General features: G+C 46.2%; 2 protein-coding genes across 9 annotated transcripts; one reads left to right on the top strand and one right to left on the bottom strand.

Moving 5' to 3' along the window:
* Window positions 1-692: 692 nt before the first annotated feature.
* Window positions 693-13,029, top strand: LOC124469312 (proton myo-inositol cotransporter-like). The gene is made up of 8 exons (XM_047022502.1): window positions 693-757; window positions 2,189-2,297; window positions 7,897-8,060; window positions 8,264-8,384; window positions 9,601-9,726; window positions 10,454-10,572; window positions 10,933-11,085; window positions 11,306-13,029. The coding sequence occupies exons 2-8, from the start codon at window positions 2,209-2,211 to the stop codon at window positions 11,530-11,532; spliced, it is 999 nt and encodes a 332-aa protein (XP_046878458.1). The 5' UTR covers window positions 693-757; window positions 2,189-2,208; the 3' UTR covers window positions 11,533-13,029.
* A 680-nt stretch (window positions 13,030-13,709) lies between these two features.
* On the bottom strand, window positions 13,710-18,476 carry LOC124469310. 8 transcript variants are annotated; one of them, XM_047022499.1, is made up of 14 exons: window positions 18,411-18,476; window positions 17,594-17,633; window positions 17,370-17,508; window positions 17,138-17,270; window positions 16,933-16,990; window positions 16,538-16,768; window positions 16,338-16,465; window positions 16,067-16,191; window positions 15,911-15,980; window positions 15,775-15,826; window positions 15,612-15,639; window positions 15,419-15,513; window positions 14,504-15,218; window positions 13,710-14,285 (listed from the first exon to the last, which is right to left on the bottom strand). In XM_047022499.1, exons 1-14 carry the CDS (start codon window positions 18,446-18,448, stop codon window positions 14,059-14,061), a joined length of 2,079 nt encoding a protein of 692 aa, XP_046878455.1. In that variant the 5' UTR covers window positions 18,449-18,476; the 3' UTR covers window positions 13,710-14,058. The 8 variants fall into 8 exon arrangements, with proteins under 8 accessions (XP_046878455.1, XP_046878448.1, XP_046878450.1 ...); XM_047022492.1 differs by having other exon boundaries at window positions 16,338-16,768; XM_047022494.1 differs by having other exon boundaries at window positions 16,067-16,188; window positions 16,338-16,768.
* Between the last annotated feature and the right edge of the window lie 37 nt (window positions 18,477-18,513).

The following is an 18,513-nucleotide window of genomic DNA, read 5'->3' as shown; positions in this document are numbered from 1 at the left end:
GTTAGCGTGTAAAGTCGGCAGCGTTTGAAGTGCGGAATAAAACACCGCTAACGAGGCTCCTGCCGCCCTCACAAAACACTCAAACCTAATTGGACAAGCAGTTATTAGGGAGAAGTTTGGGTGTTTCCCAGGCAAGGGTTGCCAGGATGTGAGATAATTGGGGGATTCCATTGCTGGATGTCAAAAACGGGGGGTGGGGGGGAGGAATTCTTCCTGGTTTGCCTGTTCTCATTAAAACACCTTCCACCACAGCAGCGTTCCATGGCTGCATGGCCAAATTAGAAGGTGAAGTAAGGATTTCAGCAGTGTTCTGCCACTGTTTCACAGTAGTCAGGCTATCAACAGAGTAAGGGAAACATTCAAAAAGGGTTATATGGGTTGGTAGCTGCAGCCACAGAATATAACACTGCCTTGTCTTTGAGGTCCTCTTCAAATGCACAGATGGCAATAGGCACCAGAGCCAGCAGAATCTATTACTGTAGCTCATGTCTTCCAAAGTGGGATTCATATGCGCCCATACCCACAACCACTACACTCCTAATGCAAATACAATGTATTGTTTTCTGACCCAACTGTCTCATTTCTATTTGTCCTTCTTCCTTTCTTTCTTTCTTTCTTTCTTTCTTCCTTTCTATCTCTCTCTCTCTTTCTCTCCTTTTTTTCTTGCTGCCTCCCAGCTTCTCAGTCGTACCCTGATTAGGTTGGAGGGAAGCTGTGTTCTAGCTCATCTGCCTGTGAGGAAATGAAGATATCTCTGGTGTGCATAGTATTCTCTCTCTCTCTCTCTCTCTCTCTCTCTCTCTCTCTCTCTCTCTCTCTCTCTCTCTCTCTCTCTCTCTCTCTCTCTCTCTCTCTCTCTCTCTCTCTCTCTCTCTCTCTCTCTCTCTCTCTCTCTCTCTCTCTCTCTCTCTCTCTCTCTCTCTCTCTCATATCACTCATATCAATATGTACATATATACACAGTAAATGCATCTGTGTGTGTGTTTGTCCCAGCCAGTGAAGTTAGCGCTTCATTAAAAGAGTCATTACCTCGCAGGCCAGTTCTCAGGTTGGTCCATGAATCTGGATTTGTGTTTTTGCTAATCAGATCGCAGCTCTCTGGCACTGCCCCCAGGGGCCAGCCAATCATAGTCTACCATGTTAGCGTGCTTTAAATAGGTTCAACCCCATAAACGCATCACTTCCTTTCGCCAGCGCAGGGCTGGAAGTCCCTCTCTCATGTCAACACTCCAGCCCTCGCTGTGCATCCAGTGCTGTGACCAGCACTAATGAGGAAAACACTGGCCTGTCATTTCCACACACTGAGCTCTTCAACCAGCTACGACATCACTTCCTCTGGAAATGTAACGGTGGCTAAGGCTGAGCTGTGCTGGTGAAAAGACTGATGTGATTGGCTGGTCTCCTGATTGACATCATGGTGTGATTGGCTGTGGAGACAGTGTGATTGAAAGGGCCCTGTCCTGGGGAGCGCTGCTGAATGCTGATTGGTCCTGAAGAGGGAAGTGATAGAAGAGTACTCTGTGCCAGTGGGATGCGTGCATCTCTGATTTTTGTGTGATTGTATGTCGGTGGGACATATCCTGTGCATGTGTTTGTGTGTTTGTGTGTGTGTGTGACAGTGGGAAATTGCCTGTGTATGTATATGTCTTTGTGTGTGTATTTGCATGTGTTTGTGTGTGTGTGTGTCAGCGGGGTGCTCCTTAGCGAGTGTGTTCAGTCTGTCTGGGAGCTAAAGGAGATGTTCTCCAGCCCAGCCAGCATCCTCCCACTCACAGCTGCTCTCCACCAACTAGCCAGTCCTCTCTGTGTGCGTGTGTGTGTGTGTGTGTGTGATATCCTTGTTGGCTGAGTGTTTGCGTGTGATTCCCTCTTTATCAGTAAGCTGCATGCCTGTCCAGACGCTCTCATCCTATAATGGGATGCTGCTGTTCCCTGGAGTGTCCTGTCTGAAGACCGGCTCAGAAGTTTCTCGGCACAAACTTTGAGATAAACAGCAACTACGTCAGCTATTGGTGTTATTCTTTGAGTGTTGGGGTGTACTGAGGGCAGGCAATCATCACTAGGAAGCTTGTAGACCTCGCTACACATGCAGCTACGACCGCTATAGCAACACTGATGGAAAGCAACAGTTGACAAGAAAATCTCTCAATACAGTAATCTAATTCTCCCTGTGTGTGTGTGTGTCCAGATGGCCCAGTGATCTGGCGGATGCTGACCTACCCTCCTGCACGGAGAGCACTCCTGGTGGGTTGTGGACTGCAGATGTTCCAGCAGCTGTCTGGGATCAACACGGTCATGTGAGTAAACAACCCAGGGCTTTACCTCTGCGCACTCACACAGTCTGCCACACCCGGGTTCAATACCCGCTCGCTTACTTGACAGATCTGTTGGATCAACACAGAGTACCACACTGCAAAGGTTAAGCATGCTTTGGCTTCGGGTCAAGGCGTTAATACAGTCTGGATGACGTTGGTTTGATGACTTTACCCACTCAGCCACACATAGGTTGAGAACTGGAGGACTGTTATTGTTTGAGAAAATATCATCATCCACGAGGTCCCTCAGCCAAGGGTGAAGAGATGCTTTGATGTCCAGGAGATGATGGCATGAAAGACCTCAGTGGAGGCCTGATGCTGTGATACCTTGGGGTCAGACATTCCCCCCACTGTGCTGAGTGGCAGGGCACTTTATGAGGATCTGAACCGTGGGTTACGTGGTCTGGAGAGCCTTGTGTGTGTCTGCCTGCCGTCCCTGCAGAGGTGAACTGAGTTCTGCCCACTGTAAACAATCTTGGGATGTGTGCTGTTGCTTAGCAACCATCAGAGGTGAGCGTAATGGGAAAGTGTGTGTGTGTAGTATGTGTGTTTGGGCTTTGGTGCCTGTATATACTGTATGTTGTTGCGATACTGCATGTATGTCTGTCTGTCTATGTTTGTCAGCCTGTCTTTCCAGAAGGCTGTCTGGTTGGTCTGTCTGTTTATCTGTTTGTGTTCCTATGTGCCTGTCATTCTCCTGCTGACAGACTTCTCCGAACTTCCCTTCTGCCTCGGCTCTCTCTCTCCCTCTTCACCGAGAGAGAGAGAGAAGGAGAGAGAGAGAGAAAAAAGAGTGAAACTCTAAAGTTCTGTCAGTCATCCTGTGTCTGATACTTGCCTGCTTAGCTGACACCTACAGTCCTGTGAGAGAGCTGAACTTAAAGGTGTATGTGTTGTATGTGTGGTGTGTGTGTGTGTGTGTTTTGTGCGTGTTGTGAATATCAGTTCGGTCGGACAGCTGTTGTTCCTGTCGGAGACGTTTTTCAGATGGATGTGTTCATCAATACCCATCATTGACTAAAGGTCTACCTGCTCCGCCAGCCGATTGGCTGTCAGCTGAAGCTATTGATTAGTCTGACCATGATGAGTTCACCCAAAAAATCTTCTCTTCTTCGCTCCCTGTCTGCTGGACATGACGACTGACCAATCAGACGACTTCCCTGCTTGTGCTTGTTGTGAATGTCAGATAGCTGCTCTTTCGTCTTTGTCGTACAAGTTCCCTCTCTTCCTTTCAACCTCTCATTCTGATTGGATCTCTCCCTGTTTTTTTCCTCTGTATGTTTGTATGGCTTTCAATCTCTCCCTCCCCCCCCCGTGTTACTTCATATTTCATTGTGTCTGAGCTGAATGAAACCAGATAGTATCTGTTGTTCATTGTCTCTCTCTTTCGCTCTCTCACTTACCGCCTTTCTCCGTTCCCTTTCTCTCTCTCTTCATCCCCCTCTCCGTCTGGGCTTGTCAATCTCCTGAGTGTGGAACAATGTGAAAGCACAATAGGCGGACTGAGCTGGCCTGTCTCCAGAGATGTCAGAACTTGCCATTAGATGACGACTCATAATGATTCGATTAGCCACGCTATCCAGCTGGCAAAGGTCACAGAGGCTAGTGGGGACTGGACACCAAGATGGAAGGGGAGGGAGGGAGGGAGGGAGGGAGGGAGGGAGGGAGGGAGGGAGGGAGGGAGGGAGGGAGGGAGGGAGGGAGGGAGGGAGGGAGGGAGGGTGGGAGGGCGGGAGGGCGGGAGGGCGGGAGGGCGGGCGGGCGGGAGGGAGGGAGGGCAATAGATGCAGGAATGAATGAAGGGGGTGAAGGGTGAAGGGAGGGAGAACACAGTACCGAGCTGAATGAAGCGAGGGATGTCAAAATGGATAGAAACAAGTGGAGGGAGAGGAAAGAGAGAAGGGGGGGTGAGAAGAACAGACAAGATGATCATACCTGAAGTGGACCCCGTACCGTGTTCAGATTAGATGTTGTGTTGTACGACATCTGTGTGTTTGTTTATATTGGCCAGTTGGCAGTAAGCACATGGGCAGATGTAGAAGTGTCATGTCTAAAATGTCACTAAATGCCAGTTACATGATGACTCAGCCTGTATGTGCGTGTGTGTTTGTATATGTGTGTGTTTGTATGTGTGTGTGGTGTGTGTGTGTTTTAACCTGGTTACATTTGAAAATCGTAACAGTTGCTACCATGTATCCCTTGCTGGTGCTGAGAAACCATCGACATGCAACGGGGGGGAGACCTTTTGCTACCCTGCTGTCTCTCTGACAGGCTGAGGAGAGACCTCTCTGTGACGCTGCCACAACCTCACACACTGTTATCCTATAAACACAAACATGTGCACATGCACGCAGACACACAGCCACATACACTGCCCTCCCACTTACAAGCAAGCCTCTAATCTTACTAATCCACAAGCAGCCATCACTGTGCCCTGGTAATTGTTCCTTAAAAACATTCTTGTCCTTGTAATAACCATATCCTTGTAGAGTAATCAGTGAGTCGGCCCTTTTCAGATAGTTGTTGCGGTGGGTTTTAGTGTGGTTGGTTGGTCTCAGCGGCCATCTTGTTCACTAGCCTGGCAGCTTTTGTCTGCAATGAATATGTGGTTGGCAGGTGGTACTTTGTACTCCCCATTCTTATAGGCCAGTTTCGATGGGTGACTTCCTCTATACCACTACTGGTCTGCTACCTTTGAGTTCTCCGGCCGTCTAATGTTCTGTTTTTGTATTTGATCTTTTTTTGTCACTCCTCTCCATTCTTCTCTGTCCATCCAGACCAGTTCAGGAGTGTTAGTGCAACTGCGACTGTCCGTGTCAGTGTGACTCATGTCCTCCCACCTTCAGTGTCAAATGGACTGTGGAGAACAGGACGTAGCAGAGCAGAGCGAGAGAAGGAGCAGCAGGTTGAAGAATCAGGAGGGGGGGGGGGGGGGAGTGCTGTGTGGGTCATCATCCATTCTGTCGGGTCAATAAAAATGTAAAAAGAAAAAAGTATGAAACCAGTCTGTCACTAACAGTACCTCAGAGTATCTCCACTCCCTACCTCTCTCCTTCCATCCACATGCTCTCCTTCCTTCCTCGTTTCTTTTCTTTTTTCTCGTGGTATATAAAAATAAAGTCATTTCGTCGTGCTGGAAATGTGCACGCACACACACATCTTTTCTCCACCCTCTCATCAACCTGTCAGTGTCTTCTGTGCTCATCCACCCACGCCACTCAGTCACCCATCCCCCTCCTCTCCCCACCTCCTTCTGCAATCACCTCTCCCTTCTCATCCCTATGTCTGTCGGTCTGTCTGTCTGTCTGTCACTCGATGGATGACCACAACACATATGGGGTATCTCTCCCTCTCTCTCTCCCTCCCCTCCTCCTTGACGTCTGTGTTGTCACCCTCTTCATGTCAGGGACCAGAGGTGTGAATTGAATCTAGAGCAGAGCCACAGGAGCAACGTACTGTTTCCTCTTTCAGAACAGGGGGCAGGGCCATGGCATGTCACATCTTCATCACCCCCTCCCACACACACACACACACACACACACTCACACATATACTGTATACACATGCAATTACCACGCCCACACACACACAGATACAAATCACCAGACACCCGTCTCCCCTCACACATACTGTTCACACACACGTTCTACATACAGAACACAGAACACCTAGCCTGGCTCCTCTCATTCCCTTGATGTGGTTTCTATACAATTTGCATATTGCAGCTGTGTGTGTGTGTGTGTGTGTGTGTGTGTGTGATTTTCTATGTTATCTTGTTGGCCCTGCACTTGACTCTACCATGGGTATGTGTTCAGCTGGTCAATAGGGGGCTCCTCATGTCAGCCTGGTGTCTGAGAAGGGTATCTGTCACCATGCAGACTAGGGTCCAGTCTCAGAGGTGACAGCTCACAGCTGTCTGACCAGCACAGACTGCTGACCCCAAAGCTGTTTGCCTTGCTGTACTTAAATAGCTCTCTCTCATAAAGACTGATTGCAAATCAGTTTGCTGCACTGCCCTGCTGTAAAGAGCCTGCAGCCTCAGCCAGTAGACAAGGAGCTGTGATAATGTGATTGCTTCTGTGACCATCTGATGAATCCAGGAAGGTGGACAGTTGGAGATCCAGTAGATTCTACCTTGTTCATCTAATCTGTGGATAGCACGTCCTCTTTTCTACCAGTGCTGTCATTATGGGCGGTTTGACGGATTGACGGTCGTCAGGGTTTACTGTGGCGGAGTGTTTTTCCAGTTCTATTTTAGAGTGAGGTGTAGCTGTAGCTACGGCCTCTGGTCTGGTTCGCTAAACAGCCTGAGTGCAGTAGAGATAGATCACAGCAGGGCAGCGCTGGAGGAGAAGAGGTGATCTTCCTCCCACAGCCCGCCAAACCTCCTATTTCAGACTTTCTGGGACCATGTATGTGTGTGTTTGTGTGTTACTAAAGTAGGACTGAAATGTGCAGCCTTTTCCTGCCTTCCTCCTGACATGTTTGTATGCCTCTGCGTGTGGTCTGAAGGAAGACCCTGTCTTACTCTGTCCAGCTAGCCTTCCTGGTAATGAGCATGGGAGTGGTCCTCACCACACCACCAATCTCTACTCTAACAGAGGTGTGCGGTTAGAAGCCTAGTAAAATAAAAAGCCTTTTAAATGTCGAGGCTCTCTGTATTTCCTGCCCTCTGGTTTTTGGAGTTGGAATGAGAGGTGAGGAAAGAAAACAGCATGCTAATCATCCTTCCTCATAGAGGAAGAGAGAGGGGGATCTTTTATTTATACTTTTTAATTACTGTTCTTCCCTTTGTTGCATCGTACTGGTGAGAGTGGGGAACTGCTATTCTGTGTGCGTGTGCGTGTGTTCACACACTTTGGATTTTAGGTCATTTTAAAAAAACAAAACAGAAATCAGCAGTTTAGCTTGTTATGGAACATATTTAAATTGATTCTATTTATGTATGCTTCCACACGGTTCTTTGGTTCTGCAGCGGTTTCTGCAGCCTGAAGAGGCCTGATTGTAGGGCCACAAAATGACCTGCCCAGGCCTGATTATGTGTAGAGTGGCTAATCTGACTTGGAGAGGTGGTCCTCAGGCAGCAGGAGTCTAATGATCACAGGCTGGGGCTTGGGGGGCAGGAGAGAGAGAGGCTTGGGGGGCAGGAGAGAGAGAGGCTTGGGGGGCAGGATAGAGATGGTGGGGGGCAGGAGAGAGGCTTGGGGAACCTGGGAGAGGTTAAGAGAGGTGGAGTAGACCAGGGGGGTGGGGGTGGGGTTGGGTTGGGTTTGAAGGTTTGAAGCCTCTAAGTATGGAGGAGGTGAGAGAAAAATGGAGGGGTTCTATTTTTGTTGCTTGGCATTGGATTGGTAAAAACACATTTTTTTAGGAGATTTGAGAGAGAGAGCACTTGTTGTTGCTGGAGAGGATTAGTAAGACATGAAGCTCGATTTCAGATGGTTGATTTTTTCTCTCTTCCTCTCACTCTTTACTTGAGTGTTGCTTTATTCCCATCATCCTTCGTCAAAATTGTGTCATTTTCTTTCATTGACAAAGCTGCCACCCTACCATTGACAGCCCTCCTTCTCTGTGCCCTCAGGTACTACAGCGCCACCATCCTGCAGATGTCGGGAGTGCGAGACGACAAATTGGCTATCTGGTTGGCCGGGCTCACGGCTGCCACCAACTTCCTGTTCACCCTGCTGGGGGTGTGGCTAGTGGAGAGGGTGGGCCGCAGGAAACTCACCTTGGGGAGCATGCTGGGTAAGGGGTCAGAGTTCATGGTTAAAGGTCAAATTGGAACATGATCTACACTCAAATGTCCCTCGATACAGCCCTCAAGGAACTGAAATGAGAATAAGAAGCAAGTAAGAAATACCTACTCTGACCATATTGTTGATCTAGAATGTGAATGACTGCACAGTGACATTGCCCGTTGTAGACAGCGTGCTGTGTCTGTCTTCCAGGTACGTGTGTGAGTTTGTCTCTGCTGGCTGTTGGCTTCCTGCTGTCTGCCCAGCACTCTCCTCCCATCAGCCTCCACCCCACAGACCCCTCCGTGGCCAACTCGACCTGCGCCACACACCTGTGAGTTATGATACCTCTGCTCTGCACTCCTCTCCTCTGGGCTCCACTGCTCTGCTCTGCACTCCTCTGGGCTCCACTGCTCTGCTCTGCACTCCTCTGGGCTCCACTGCTCTGCTCTGCACTCCTCTCCTCTGGGCTCCACTGCTCTGCTCTGCACTCCTCTCCTCTGGGCTCCACTGCTCTGCTCTGCTCTATTCTACGCTGCTCTACTCTATTTTCCTTACTCTGTTCTGTTTGGTTGAACTGTACTGTACTCCGCTCTGCTCTACTCTGCTCTACTCTGCTCTACTCTGCTCTGCTCTACTCTAACATACAGTGGTGTTCTGCTGTTGATGGTGCAATACATATAGTGCATCCACAAATCTCTTCACAAATACTTTGAAGCACTATACACTGTGTTGGAGAATGACAGTGTGCTCTCTAATCAAGGTGGAGTAATGTAGGATGGTGTGGGACGGCACATCTTGCTTCATAGCTCATGCCATCATTTGATGTTCTCACACCCACTGTTGCATCTGGAACGTTCATCTGGGCTCTCATCTGGACCTTAATCTGTCTGTTGTGATAATAACCTTTTTACAAAAGTACCTGTCGCCATTAGCAACAGAAGGGTATCAGCTGGCATTCGTGTCATAAAATGAGAGTTAGATAGAGGACAGAGAGAGAGAGAGAGAGAGACAGAGAGAGAGAGAGAGACAGAGAGAGAGAGACAGAGAGAGAGAGAGACAAAGAGAGAGAGAGAGACAAAGAGAGAGACAAAGAGAGAGAGTGTTGACTGATGTGTTGCAGTTGGTCTTGCTTCTCTCTGCTCTGAGACACAGGATTGGACAATGATGTCATCATAGCAACAACCCTTGCATTGAACCCTTCTTCCCCAAACAGCATTAGTCACAGTCGCTCTCTCTCTCTCACACACACACACACACACACACACACACACACACACACACACACACACACACACACACACACACACACACACACACACACACACACACACACACACACACACACACCCCAGACAGACAGACATACACAAACAAGGCAATGACAGGCTCAGAAAGGGGAGTAGGTGTGTATTTAATTTCATGAGTCATTTCATTCGGTGCCATTCAGTTTATTTAGACACACATGCCTGAATCCATATCCATTAAGGGACAGCCCACTGTAATGACCCGGCCCGTGTCTCCTCTCTCTGTGATCCGCCTGCCTGCAGGATGTGTGAGTCGTGCATGCTGGACCCGGGGTGTGGCTTCTGTTACCGTGAGAACAGCACAACACTCTTTGCCTCCTCCTGTGTACCAGTCAATACAGCCTCCACTGAGCAGGCAGCATGGGGCAGGTGAGATACAGGATGTGATTTGTTTGTGTGTGTGTGTGCTGGAAAAGGAATATGTTTGGAAACGAAAGAACGCTATAGAATCTCTGAACAACAACTATCACATCATAAAGTCGAGACGGCTCTAACCTCCAAATTATTTACTTCAATCTAATTTGTCTCAACAACTAACACACCCTTCCTGCCACTACAGACTGCGGGTTGACACTGCAGGTTTTGGCATTTCTATATTAAATGACATAGATTTCTCTATTCTCACTATTTGCATGGCATGTCACTTATTAACTGTGTCTGAAGTGAATGAAGTGGAAACAGGTTCTACAGTCAGTCCAGAGGTCTGTATTTGCCTGGTCCATTTTCACCTAGCAGAGTGAGCAGGCAGCAGCCAGACTTCACTCTCCAGGCTGGGAGAGAGGCATCAGGCCTCGGAGCACTCCCCTGAGACACCCAGCAAAGTAGCTGCAGATGGGAACCGTACTTATGAATTCCTCTCTCCGACTCTGACACTCTACCCAGGCTTCAATGTGTGAAAAAAGGTTTATTGCCACTCTAGATAATCACACCTGCAGAATGACTTGATATGTAAAGGGGAATTGGTTTCACACTGCCTCTCATACTTTCGTTAAGAATTCTGTGAATGCTTTATTAGTGTGCAAGCGGAGGAGACAACCCAGTGTAAACGTACATTACGTTAAGTGCTTTGTTGACGTGGTTCTGGTTCTTTGTCCAGGTGCTCCAACTCTACCCTGGAGAAAGAGAAGACATACTGGGCCTACAACTACTGCCCCACGTCCTACTCCTGGGTGGTCCTGCTGGGTCTGGTCTCCTACCTGGCCTTCTTCGCTCCAGGTCACACTTATTTGTCATACTTTATTTTCCTTTTTATATGTATATTCAATATTTTCTCAAATCCTCAGTAGATTTTAAAGCAAACGCACAGGGGTCTTTTGTCCTCCCGGAGCAGTGTTGATGAGTGCTTTCCATCTACTGTACCAAATGTCCATTAGAGGATTATGCAATTCAATTGAACTCTTTCTCTTTCTCTTTCTCTCTCTCTCTCTCTCTCTCTCTCTCTCTCTCTCTCTCTCTCTCTCTCTCTCTCTCTCTCTCTCTCTCTCTCTCTCTCTCTTTCTGTTTTGTATCAAACATTATTCTCCTAACTCACCCTCAATCTTCTTCACATCCTCTTGTTCCACTCTCCCATCCCAGGTCTGGGTCCCATGCCTTGGACAATCAACTCGGAGATCTATCCTCTCTGGGCCCGGAGCACAGGCAATGCCTGTTCTGCTGGAGTCAACTGGAGTTTTAATGTGCTGGTGTCCTTCACCTTCCTGCACATGGCTCAGTACCTCACCTACTACGGTAAGCTAACCACCGGGTCTATGACTCACACATGGTTCAGTATTCATCTACTACGGCAAACTAATTACTGATCAATAGCCCTCCTGGCAAGGGACAGCACAGGACTTTCCATTGATTTATCAGCAGAACAACAGGTCTAAACCTTCTAATTTAGGAACTGACCTTTTAGACAGCTCCATCCATCCATAACACGTTGTTGGTTGATGTTGTTGTTTGCCAGGAGCCTTCTTCCTGTACTCTGCCATGGCTTGGCTGGGTTTCATCTTCATCTACGGCTGCCTGCCTGAGACCAAGGGCCGGCGGCTGGAGGAGATTGAGTCTTTGTTCGACAGCCGGCTGTGCTCCTGCGGGGTGACGGAGTCAGACGAGGGCCGTCAGGTGGAGTACATCAGGGTGAAGGGGAGCAACTACCACCTCTCGGATAACGACGCCTCCGACGTGGAGTGAAAGCATCTTGGAGCTGGAGAGGTCTGGGTCTGGGTCAGTCTAGCTCTGGGGCTGCATGTGGGCCCCTAGCAACCCCCTGTTCTCAATGTGTGGTCCGTGATCTGTAGCTGTGTGTCATCCTTGGGGAGTGGGAGGGGGTGGGGAGGCTGGGCAGGGTCAGGGACGGGCAACTCTGGCTCTGGAGGGCTTGGTATGTGTGCAGGCTAGTTTTTAGACCTGCGTACTACCACACCTGCTTCATTCGATTAACCACGCTCCTATATGGAGTCTGTTCCATGGTTTGGTCAGGTGTGCTGGGCTGGAAAACAAATCCATAACGCCAAGCGACTTAGTGGGATGGCTGCAGCACTGGTCCATCCCTGATATACTGTACAGCACAACCTCCCAGAATCCTGTTCTCTGGTTCGTTTTCTAAAGTAGAGATCACCTATTTACTTCTGTAACTAGACTAGACTCAGCCAAGTTAAACACCTTAGTTCTCTATCACCCTATACCAGACAGTGAGAAATGCGTTGATCATGGATGGTCAAATGTATGGTCAAATGTTTATAGTGTCTCCATTTAGATATTATACATACATGCTGCTGGATTTCCTCACCCATAACCAGCTTGTTGCTTAGCAACAGAGTTAGCGGCGATAGCTTGTTGGTGTTGTAGTTTGAGCATATGTGGATCACATTTAAAGAACCTCTTCAATCGCACTGTAGCAGGAAAATTACAATACAGATAAAACCATTGCCTTTTCCCTACCACCAATTGATTGGTCAGTATACGTTGAATGAACATGAAGCCTCCCAACCAAACCCAAATGTTGCTAACTGAATGTTGTAGTTAACCCAAATGTCCACTTGCTTTTAGAAAGGCGGAATCGGAGATCTTGTATTATATTCAGTGTTAAAATACCAGTATGCCTTTCTATATGAAACATTCAACTCAGTAATGTCCTCTTGGCTTGTAGCACTACTAATGGGTTTTCAGTCACTAGGTCTTTATGCTTCTCTGTTGTTCTGTTCTTCTGATGGGCACCTGTCACTGTTAGGTGTTTCTTACTGGAACTTTGTGTTGTTCTACAAATTCTACTCATGATGTATTAAACCGTTCAAATCCGGGATGAATTCTGAATTTATTTTACCTTTTTGTTTTCCGAAGTTGTGTAACTGCTCATTCAAAGAACACTACAAGCACTCTGAAAATACTCATACGTATATAGGATTATGTCATATGCATTTTTTTGTTTTCTACATTCTGATTTCCCTGGAAACAGTTTTGGAGTGTTTTTTTTCTCCGCACACTTTAGTTGTGTATTCCTTCATAGAGCCTTATGTACAAACTGCCATGCATATCACTTGTGTGAAAGAGTCAGGTTACTGTGTTCCAAAAGTCCAAGGAGTGCTTTACTTAGCAATGTTGTTTTATGTATATATTATTGTAAAACTGTGTGAGGTTATACCTTGATATTCTTGTGCACATAGATATGTGTATAGCAATCTCTGAAATGTGGTCAACAGAGTAACAGTACTAAGATTTAAAGTATGTGCATTATCTGTGACAAAACAAAATAAGTTAAAAATATGATCCTGTCTCTATAGCCTGTGATATTCAGGTTCTTAGTCAAGGGCCTCTATTTCAAAGTGTTCGTTCTATTTAACTGTTAATTACATAGTAGTTAGTTGGTTCTTTGTAAAGAGTGTATTTAATTATTGTTCTTAATAGCCATCAAATTAGAGTTTTGGAGAAATGTGCGTAAATATGAGACTGTTTCTCCTTTATGTCAGAGAAAGGCACAAGGCTAACAGTACACTACTAAAGCTTTCTGATTTCAAAAAGCATTTCTGTCTTGGCAGACCAGATGTTTCTAAAGAGAGTGCTTTATTGCAAATCAACTCGACCAGTGTGGCAGGGCAGTCTAACCAACACTCACACAAGCACACATACACACACTCACACACTATAGCACACACCACAAAAACTGTATATAAAATATGTCAATCTATATTTTATGTGATTATTACATTGATTAAGGAAAGTCAACTCTTGACAATCCATTTTGTCATGTAGCCCTTTGCTTTCATTCCAAACTAGAACATCATGTGTGTATTTATGGTGAATGGGTGATTTTTTTTCTATGTGAAACAATTAAATGCAGTATTTCTACAGTTTGAGGAAGTAGTAAAATATGGAGAAAAAAATATATTTATTAGTGCTGTATAGTACATTTAATTATTGTTGCTGTAAATGTTTTGCTAGAATTTATATTACATACAACTAAATATTCATGAAATTGGAACACTTGAATATGTATCTTGCGAAAGAAATAAACGACTAATCTTGCAACGTCTCGCTTTGTGTTGATGAAAGTCCCTCAGGCTTAGAGAGCGGCAGCTGAGCAAACTGCACCCTCAATTAAAGTATGTAGACCAGCATGGCTGATCTGTCAACATGAACTAAATAAGCCTTAAACATGTACTCCCTTTCTCTCTCCCTCTTTCTTCATTTTCGCCAGCACATTTCCAGACTTCTCTGTTTTCATGCACTGCCCTCGCTCTTCTTTCTCTCCTTCAACATAAGCAGAACATCTGATATTTCGTGGAGAGTCTGGTCCTCTTCTGACAGCCTGGTAACTCCATCCTCGGACGTGACCTTCTGTTGCTTCTCAGCCAGGTTTGTGATGAGAGCTTCCCCCTCTCTTCCTACAGGGTCGAGTACCTCTCCTTTTACCCTGTCTACTCTTTGATCCATCTGCTTATCTGATTCTGCAACAGAAATAGAAACAGAAAAAAAAACATGACCATACGTGTCTGTAGAACAGCTTATTTCCAATCTTGTCTATGACATTTTGACACAGTCGCAACTCAAATCATCATCAAAATATTCCCTATGTAGCGATAAAAAAAAAAAGAAACATAAATTGTTAGCATTGATGTAAAACTGATGTACAAAATATAGACAGTGACTGGCGTGCTAAATGTACCTGTCACGTTGGTGCTCAGCACATCTCCCAGGATGGGAGTGGCCGGACTCTGCATGCTCACTCTGCTCTCAGTGAGGAGGTGGAGGGGCTTATGGACAGAGTTGATTGACAGGTGCCCAGTCCTGTCCTCTCCTGTTGTTACTCTCCTCCAGGGTGTGTGCTCTTGTTCTTCTCGCCTCACTCTGATCCAGTCTGGCCGTGCTCCGTGTCTCAGACCTCCATCTCTGGGACTTGCCTGCCCCCTGTGGACTTGAGTCGGTACTACACCACCAGCAGCCACACACAACTGCTTTGAATCATTGCCAAGAGTGCAACATTGACAATGATTGTTTGTATTGCGCTCAGGTGCAAAGCTACACTGAGTGGAGGCTTCTGTTGTTTGGCAGGTTTCAGGCAAAACAGTCTGAGTCCCCATGTCTCGCGTTTGGGTGGCGACAATCTTGTGTCTGGCCGTTATCAAGCTTTGTGCTCGATAACGCCCACCCCTGTCTGTCAGGCTACAGTTTGAACTTGCACAGTTACAAAGCCTCTCGGAGAGACCAGGGCTCGTCCCCGCTCCCAGGTCGTAGCTGCTCCTGGAGCCTGGGCTGCGCTCACAGGGGGCTGGGGGTGGACTCCATGGAGAGGCCTCGCTAGCGCCCAGGGTCCCATCAGGGCGAAGCTGAGCTGGGAGTGAATGAGGTCGTTCCTGTACACACTGGTGGCAATCGTTTTCCTTAGGTAGCATGTAGAATTGGAAAGGATGTTAGCAATATCAAACATGGACCTGTGTGCATTATTGTCATGTGTACAGTTCTCATTTAGCTATCATGCAGAAATGCAAGCCATGCAATCCACTATGTAATGAATTGCTGTAACCCTACTACTGTCTCCTATGGTATTCTAAGCCAATGAGAACAGTTGTTGAGGACTTACATCATCAGACTCTGAGCTAAAGTAACCTCCTCTAGGAGAGTAACTAGGAGAAGATCCACCGCAATCCACTGAAGCATGGTTCTGTTCCAGACATGCTTGGGGAAAACATCCAGGAAATGTGTCAACTTAATCTCCAGCCAAGCATTATAATAAAATCCAAATATCTAGGATGTCATTGTGTCAGTAAACTCACAGGAAGTGACGTCAGCACAGTCGGAAAGCTGTTGGTGAAAAAAAAGGACATTAATGCTGAGATATGTTTTAAAATTGCTTAGAATCTAAATTCCTAATTTTGTGTTCCAATTATGCCACTAGGGGGAACTAGTGTCCTTTTTAATGAGAGTTGCTGCAATTACCTGGGTGAGAGAGTCTGGTATAGGATGTATGCTGTGTGGTTGCTTCACATCCCTAATCCCAGAGGAATAAAACCACTGTAATAACTTGCTCTACGGTGTAATGTTATGATGGTTTTAAATAACTCATTGGACTTACGGTGGTTTCGAAGAAGAGTTTTGTGAGTCTGCTTTCAGAGATATTTTTGAATTCCCCTTCCCAAAATAAGCTGAAATGTCAACAAAGAAATGTGATGCCAACTTTCCCTGGTCTAATTTCATAACTGGACCACTAAGAGCACCATGTTTTGACTACCGTCACTCCTAAACTCATTGCTGAACCCTCTGAAGAGTTCCTCTTCTGTGAGCAGCTCCTCAGAGTCAGGCTGCTTGAGAGAGAAGCCCAAAGTGTGAATATCCTTGTTTCTGGTCTCTGTGCTGCTGCAAACAGTAAATAAAAACCGTAAAAAATGAACATACCCAACATCGTAACACATGAAAAGTAGGTCAATGCTTTGGATGACACTACAAAAATATATACTTTTACAGCAGTCAAATCCCCACATCAATCACAGAAAATATCTCACTCTGACCCTGTGCTTCCAAACAGGACTGTGGACAGCGAGGGTGTCTGATGATACCGTGGAGGTCCCGCTGGTACAGCGCCCCCTGGAGGGCTCTCTCTCATCCCACTAGGGTGGGAGTAAGGTCTGAACTGAAGGGCAGAGCAGAGCGTTACATCAAGATAAACACTGCATCGGCATTCACCGTGAGAGGAGCTCAGTACCTGGGCTTTTTTGGAGGTGGCGCCCCAGGGACGAGGGGAGCGCTGCGGCTGGGTCTGGCCTCTCAGCTGGAGGGGGAACAGCTGGGTCTGGCCTTTCAGCTGGAGGGGGAACAGGCCTGAAGAAGAGGCGGAGGATGAGGAGGAGAAGGGGCTCAGTGTGTCAGCTATGTGGGCCAGCTGGTAATCTGATGCACTGTTGTCTGACAGGTTGGACTCAAGCACTGGAGATAGCTGTGGAGAAACATATCCTTTAATCCTGCGGTAAGACAAGTAGCACTTGTTAATGTTAGGATCACTTTGTTCATAGATTTTTATTGAGAATGTGAATACTGGTTCAAGAATTGTACTTGTGTCACACTTGTGTGTGTGTGTGAGGGCAAAACACTTGAACAAACCTGTTGGCACTTGAAACCCTCAGGGAAGCAATGCTTTCTTTTTCTAATTCCATTGAAACTACAGTAACAATACAATAGAATAAAAGCAGTTACATTGGAATATGAGAGTTACTTACAAGGTACAGATTTACAGCAAGGTTTCACACATTGCACGTTTTGGGGAGAACTGATGTGATGATGGGACTACTAATGTAGCAGAATATACCTGTACTGTGGCTGACTCTCTACAAGACTGAGACGAGAAGAAGAACAGGGACTCATGGGTAGCTCCAAAGGTTCACCTTTTATCAACCCAACACATCCTCTGTTATCGTTGAGGTGAGTTATTTTAGGTAGTTCTGGAATACAGCACAGTTATTGCTTGGTTGCGTGTCAGTGTGGTTTAGCTGTGTCTGTATGTTTTGTTATGATAACATGTTATGATGTTTTGATCTCACCACAGTTTTCTTTCTTGGCAGCTATCTGGTTGACAATGAATAATGTCACCAGGTCTACACTGCCAGAGCCAGTGTCCTTCGGGGAGCTCGGAAGGGGTATTTTCGTTTTCCTCTGCATCTTCTTCTTTTCAAAGTACTCCTGATTTAAAAAAAAGCAATCATCGGTATATTCAAGCTTTAAACGATAATTGACAGGTTAAACGGTAGCTAGCAAGATAACGTACCCTTTGCTTCTTCAGGTCGTTTCTCATCATAAAGCGGTTCCTATGTTGATTATAGAAAATGGAAACCTTATAAAAAAATGTTTGTAAAAGTTGTTGCTCAATATAATTTCTACAGACAGTACGCAAAGGCCAGTCTGTTGCTATTATAATGTCGGCCAGATGTAACTTTAAAGCTAGATTTACCGACAGTATTACAGTAATACCTAAGTAATATTACAGTAGCTAGCTATAAATGTAGCTAACTTCCTTGGCAGAAATGTTGTCAACACAGGACAGTACAGGCTACCTTGAACCTCCAACCCAGTTCATTTTATAGGCTAGAAATGGCTGAAGTTGACAGTCGGCAAAATAACCTTTGAAGACAACAATTATAAAATTGAACAAAACTAGAATATCAGCACGGCTATATAGCTACATAACCCTCAACTTCAAAGTATTATAAATAACCCCAAATTCATGCGCGATGCGGTTGAGGAATGGATAGCGCGTGAGAACTGGTTTCACGAGGCAAAATCATAACGATAATTTACCGCAACTGTATATTTAAAAACAGTCATAAGTTGAATTCTGATAACAATGCGATTATTAACTAATCCAATGATGTTTGCCACAATTTAGTTTCAAGACACTTTGGCTCATTTTAAAAATATGAATGTAGGCTACAGTAGGCAAGGTAAGCAGCCAGTCTAATATACAGTATATTTGAATACGTCCATGGCGTAACCAATCGTCTTCTTCCGGGGAGTTGCCAATGAAAAACGCTGAAAAACCCACTCACGGAAACAGTATGTTGCAATGTAGCGGTACAGTCTTTTACCTTCTGCAACACGCCATCAAAGGGGGAGTCTCTTTCATCTGCCCTCCTTTTTCATTTAAGTAGGCTAGTCAATCGTTTATTAGAGATGGATGCGTATGGGACC

Source organism: Hypomesus transpacificus, chromosome 7 (assembly GCF_021917145.1).
Source record: "Hypomesus transpacificus isolate Combined female chromosome 7, fHypTra1, whole genome shotgun sequence".
Taxonomy (NCBI): domain Eukaryota; kingdom Metazoa; phylum Chordata; class Actinopteri; order Osmeriformes; family Osmeridae; genus Hypomesus; species Hypomesus transpacificus.
This window is presented reverse-complemented; position numbering and strand designations above follow the sequence as displayed.

Excerpts from the sequence above, each read along its gene's own strand:
- LOC124469310 (XM_047022492.1), bottom strand. The coding sequence starts at position 18,448 with ATGAAAGAGACTCCCCCTTTGATGGCGTGTTGCAGAAG. Across the intron at positions 17,509-17,593 it reads ACGACCTGAAGAAGCAAAGG|GAGTACTTTGAAAAGAAGAA; the intron begins GTACGTTATCTT and ends TTTTTAAATCAG. Across the intron at positions 15,827-15,910 it reads AACTCTTCTTCGAAACCACC|GGATGTGAAGCAACCACACA; the intron begins GTAAGTCCAATG and ends CTCTGGGATTAG.
- LOC124469312 (XM_047022502.1), top strand. The coding sequence starts at position 2,209 with ATGCTGACCTACCCTCCTGCACGGAGAGCACTCCTGGTGGGTTGTGGA. Across the intron at positions 8,061-8,263 it reads CACCTTGGGGAGCATGCTGG|GTACGTGTGTGAGTTTGTCT; the intron begins GTAAGGGGTCAG and ends TCTGTCTTCCAG. Across the intron at positions 8,385-9,600 it reads TCGACCTGCGCCACACACCT|GATGTGTGAGTCGTGCATGC; the intron begins GTGAGTTATGAT and ends GCCTGCCTGCAG.